General features: G+C 36.7%; 1 protein-coding gene across 1 annotated transcript; it reads right to left on the bottom strand.

The window, feature by feature from the left end:
• Window positions 1-5,297, bottom strand: LOC126709122 (probable aldo-keto reductase 1). The gene is made up of 8 exons (XM_050409223.1): window positions 4,871-5,297; window positions 4,418-4,533; window positions 4,135-4,302; window positions 3,787-3,990; window positions 3,179-3,351; window positions 2,566-2,662; window positions 2,270-2,423; window positions 1-369 (listed from the first exon to the last, which is right to left on the bottom strand). The coding sequence occupies exons 2-8, from the start codon at window positions 4,472-4,474 to the stop codon at window positions 167-169; spliced, it is 1,056 nt and encodes a 351-aa protein (XP_050265180.1). The 5' UTR covers window positions 4,475-4,533; window positions 4,871-5,297; the 3' UTR covers window positions 1-166.
• Between the last annotated feature and the right edge of the window lie 358 nt (window positions 5,298-5,655).

Genomic DNA, 5,655 nt, shown 5'->3' with positions numbered 1-5,655 from the left:
TTGGAGATAAAGATTAAACACCATAAAGTATTTCAAATAGTTTACCAAATACAGTTTCAACTGCATTCCTGCAAGTATCATAACTCAAAACACACCATTAATCTCTTGCCTCAAAGTAGTTTTATAATTATAAGAACAATAAGCCAGTCAAGCTCAACCGTATAAATCATGAGTCTTGTTCTGATGCATTGTTACTCTTTGAAGGTGTGTTTACAAACCTCCAAGAGTACAATTCTATCCCTGCATGGATTCTAGCACCAGCCACCTCATTGATGGCCACAGCATCTGTAATCTCTTTCAAGTCCTCTGCAGTGAACTTCACTTTCAAGGAGCCAACATTATCATCTACATGCTTAATCTTGGTTGTCCCTGAATGTTTGCAGAAAAGGCAAGTGAAATGTAGAATAGAAAGTTTGTGAAGCATGAAAAAGTAAGGTCTAGCCATAGGGCTGTGAATATGCTAGTACTTATTTTCCACAAAACATTACAGAATGATACTAACTAAACAATGAAAATTTTAGGAAAGCTTACAATGTTGATCCCTATGAAAAGAGTACCAAAGGATGAGTTACAGACAAATGGAAATGAAGTGCATCAATTTTGTAAACTCTTTAAGCATTTGTGTTCAATTAATAGTTTATATTTATACCAAGGAATATGATTATTTAACAAACCTCAAACTTCAAAGACAAAAACTTAAGGAACCTCAAGTGTAACGCAGAAAAAATATCCTTTGAATGCTTAGGTTGCTTTTCACAATTCAGCTTTCCTACTATGATGAAAGGTTGACCCATCATTAGTTCCAAGAGGACTCATGCTCTAATAGCTACTTTGAGATTGACAAATTCCTTTAATGCACCGTGACAAGGAGGAGAAAGAAGAGAAAACTAATCATTTATTACCGTCAGCTTATCAATTTTCTGCAATTTCATTAGATTCTCTCTTGAACAAAACACCAATTGCAGACCAGCAATTGCCATATAGCAAGTCTACTGCAAGATGTTTGGATCAAAGTAACAAGAAATAGACAGTGTACAAACACTTGAGATGTGCATAAATAACAACTACAAAAATGATGACATCCAATTGCCTTTAGAAGAATATCCAACCTTATTTCAGATGTCTGCAAGTAACGTCAGGATTGAGATATTTTTGGATTTCTAGTGTTGGCTAATTCCATGCCAAATTTTTTCATTGTAATATGCAAATATTCCTTGTATTGTATTTCATTGAGTTGTATTTGCATTGGAGACAAGAGGTTCAGAAGCATCCCATGTCAGGTGAATTTTGAGCAAACTTGGAAATTTCAAAAATCAGTTCAAGTCAGATACTTTCGCTCACCGCTTGCCCATACCTTGGTCAAGCAAATTTGCACCTAAAAGGAGTTTGTTGCTTTTGTTCTAGGTTGTTCCCCATCCAATTACCCCTCTTTTGCCTCTTATAAATCCACAAAATCACTCCCTAAATGATAAGAAGATAGAAGGAGAGCTACCCATTCCACTAGAGAGAAAACCGTAGTAACCTCTATACCTTCACCCTCTCCAAATTGTCATACAGTATGAGAGGAGATTAAACCAACACTCCCAATTACCCTTGTGAGGTATTGATTGAAGTGATTGGTGCTGGAAATTACAAAGATCATCCCAAAAATGCTTCAAGTGGCCTTAAAGTATCCATTAGCTTGGATTTGCGATTGACATCTCAACTTGCAGAATTGATACTAGGAAGAGAAAGAGTTGATGCAGCCAGTTGCTAGTAGGAGCAAGGAGCTCAAATACAAGTACATCAATAGACTAGGAGGGTTTGTAACTTGCAAGTGTATTGTATCACATCTTTTCTAGTGGATTCTTTTGCTAGGCTAGGCCCTAAGAGTTTTTTCCCCACCACGGGTTTTTCTCTCTGTAAACACATCTTGTCTTTGGGAGTGTGTTTGGGATTTTCTATTCTTTGTGATTATCCAAGCACAATATAATTGGCTAACCATTGAATCGGACTTAATTGATTAGTCAATTAAAATTTGGTAGAAGGCCGATTTAGAGCTCAAAACCATTAATCCATCAATTGGGTAGATTTTTCAAGATATATATCTTTTGGCATGCAAATTTATATCATTGCCATTGCAAACTCCAAATGAATTCTATTAAATTTTCACTGGATTTAAGAAATACTGGCTTCTTTGGGAAGTACAAAGATGAAGTTGTTGATGGGAACTTGATATAAAACATTTAAACATATAACTGGTCCATGCACTAGTGCCCCATAAACTTACCAGGGATTGGGATCACGTCATCACCTTGGTGGAGAAGCCATGAGAGAGACAGTTGAGCAGAGGTGCAGCCATACTTAGAAGCCAACTTCACAACTCGCTCATATAGTACTTTGTTATTGTCTAGATTTTCCCCCGTGAACCTTGGATGTGTAGACTTAAATAACGGTATGCATTCCAAACAAATCAGAAAGATCAATAATGAAATTCACAAAAAAAGATTAATTCCTGTTAAAATGCTTTGTCTACATCTCACTGTCTAATTTGCAACAGAATTCTAGTCAAATCCAAGTTCATACCATTAAACCTACTGCTGGCCCACTCTCAATAGCTGTCCTCCCTCCAAAAAAACCATGGCCAAGAGGGCTGTAAGCCACTATCCCAATTCCAAGTTCCCTGATTTAATTACAAGAATATATTAGATAGGTTAGTAAACAAAGTTCTTAAAAATCTGAAATCCCATTGACAATATTTATGAATACAACAAAGATTCCTTCCACTAGCTGAAACACAAGTATACAAAGGAACTCAGCCATCTCAATCCTTGAGAAAGAGAAAGAGGGGGCTAAACTTTATTAGACATCCAGAATAAATAAACCTTATATCTCGATGGAGAATGACAGTAAAAATGAACTCTTAAGCCAACCCCAGTAGTAATGAAGATAGGGCTTAATGGGTTGACTACTGGGAGAAAAAGTGTAATGATAACTTTTTACCCTTGATTATAAAAGTAGAAGTGGCTAGAAGGGCTGAATTGCTTCATATTTTGCACTAACAACACTAACCTGGAGTTTGGACCTTTTATCTATTTCCTTACTGTAAGGAAAACACCCTGGGATTCCATTTAAATAAGACTCAACACAGATTTTCATTATTGTCAAATATAGAACATGGAATCCTCTTATGAATGACCTGCAAAGGGGGACTATCTCTTCTTCAATATCACGGGTCCACAGAGACCACTCCATCTGTAATGCAGTAATGGGGTGAACTGCATGAGCCCTCCGAATTGTATCTGGGCTAGCTTCAGATAACCCAATATACTTTATCTTCCCCTCTTCAACCAACTTCTTAAGCTCTTCCATCTACCATACCAATAATATGAAGAATTAAAAGCAAGATCATTAAGTGAAATTCATGTAACAAACCACACAAGATCTATTTCCCAAACAGGATGTCATCTGTTGCTCCATTTTGGAAGTAAAATAATATTTGATCCAAAAAAATTTCTTAAAACATTCAACAAATATTCTAAAAATTAGTGTTTGAAGAGGTGAAGATTGAGTGAATATCTGAAATATAGTAACATCTATATAGAACACTAAAATCTTCTTTAAAATATGGATTCTTGGAATAGAAGGGTAAACAGTAACATGAATTTGCAGCTCAATTTTGTTATTAAACCAAAACCTAACAAAAATCATTTCAATCATTGTGATAAGGTAAACAGAAACTGTTACTCTTAAGAGTACTAGTATACTACAAACTGAAAAAGTAAATGAGTGAAGCTAGCTACATACAGTGTCCTCAATTGGAACCAACTTGTCAATCCGATGCTGATAATATAGATCAATGCAGTCCACGCCAAGTCGTTTAAGACTAGCCTCACAACAACTCCTTACATATTCTGGGCGGCCACAAACTTCCATACCATCAGCTTCCACTTTAAGAAGACCAAATTTGGTGGCAAGCTGGATTTTATCCCTCGGCAACTGCCTCAAAGCCTGAAATGTTTCTGATTTTCTTATAACCAACATCTCACATTGACATTGCACTCAATTATGCAAATGTGCTTAAAAACCAAAGAAAACACACTTCACTCAAAAGCCTTATAATAGAAATACTTGAAATAATTACAGTTGGTATACCTTTCCAACCATGATTTCATTAGCATTGGCTCCATAAACATCTGCTGTGTCAAAGAAAGAGATTCCCTTACTGAAAGCATGCTTTATGACTGAAATTCCTTCTTCATCAGACAGGGGATCACTATATCCCCCAGTTAGCCCAGCACACCCAAATCCCAACCTTGAAACCTAATCACCCAAAATTCACAAACCAAAAAAAAATGTAATTCAAGTTAAACCCAAGTACCCAACTGTAATAGAATGAAAACTGAACAAGTTTAAGAAATGAATTAGACCCATTTACCTCTAAACCCTGGTTTCCAAGTTTGACTCTTGGAACCTGAATTTCAGCGTGAGACATAGCTCTGTGAAGTGCTGGGAATTTGTGTTACTGTCCTCATGTCCAGTAAGTCAGTGACCCTGCTAGTACCATCAGATAAACTGTGTTGATAAAATGAATCTACAAGTGTGTCACACATCTCATGACAGCACAACGTGTTCATGCATGTGATGCCAAACAATAACAAGCCACCTAATTAAACTAGAAAACAAACAACAATGCCATGCAATTGCAAACCCCATTTCCACAACCGGACAAATCTTCTCCAGCAACAATTTCGAAAACCTTTCCTTCACCATCTCAATCTCTATCATCCCAAAAACCCAAAATCAGACTATTTGATAATATCATTTTAACATTTGTGTCTCTGTGGTTGCATGTGTCTCACTGTGAAGGGGAGAGAGAGAGAGTTAAAACCTGATATTGCTGAACCTTGTTTCTCTAAATTCCTACCACCATCCACGTGGGGTTTCTCTTTCATCTTCATTACCATTAGAACTAGTGGTGCAGTCTGCGTCTGGTACCTTCAGCTTTCTGAATAGGCCAACCCAATGAAGGTGGTGAAGATGACTCAGAGCTACTGTAACTCTGTTCCTCTTCCTCATGCCCGTCATCTCAGATGTCAAAAAAATATCAGAGCTTGAACTGCTCTCAAGGCGGTTTCTTCAATCAAAGCCGCAAATGTTTCAATCTCAACCCCATTTGTTTGCACCGTTCATTTTTACCTTCAATGCCTTCCTTCTTTTCAATCAAAACCTCCATTGCAGCTCTCCCTTCTTCAAGAAAACCAGGTGAATCACATCAAACTAGAGTCGTTCACCGCCATGCCATTGTACTGAAGCTGAGAATAATGAGAGGGCGAAAGCCTGAAACTAGTTCTTTTTTATTTTTAATGCGGGTCGGATGTGGGTAATATCCGTACACTACCCGAAAAATTCAAGTCTTTGCCCAAATCCGACCCCATTATCTTTATCTATTACATATCAGAGAGTACCCAAAATTTTCGGGTCGGGCCAAATTTCTCTATACCCATTTGGTGTGTTTGGATAAAACGATTTGGGCATTTGAATATGTTTGGGTGATTAAAATCCAAATATTTGGGAAATTTAAAAAATATCAAGGATTTGGATTTGAAAAATCCACCAAAAATTTTAAATCTTTAAAATGTTTTGATTTAAAATAATTTCTAAAATCAATAAATT

The sequence above is a fragment of the Quercus robur genome, chromosome 12 (genome assembly GCF_932294415.1).
Source record: "Quercus robur chromosome 12, dhQueRobu3.1, whole genome shotgun sequence".
Taxonomy (NCBI): domain Eukaryota; kingdom Viridiplantae; phylum Streptophyta; class Magnoliopsida; order Fagales; family Fagaceae; genus Quercus; species Quercus robur.
The sequence above is the reverse complement of the archived record's forward strand: the minus strand, read 5'-3'. Positions and strand labels throughout refer to the sequence as shown.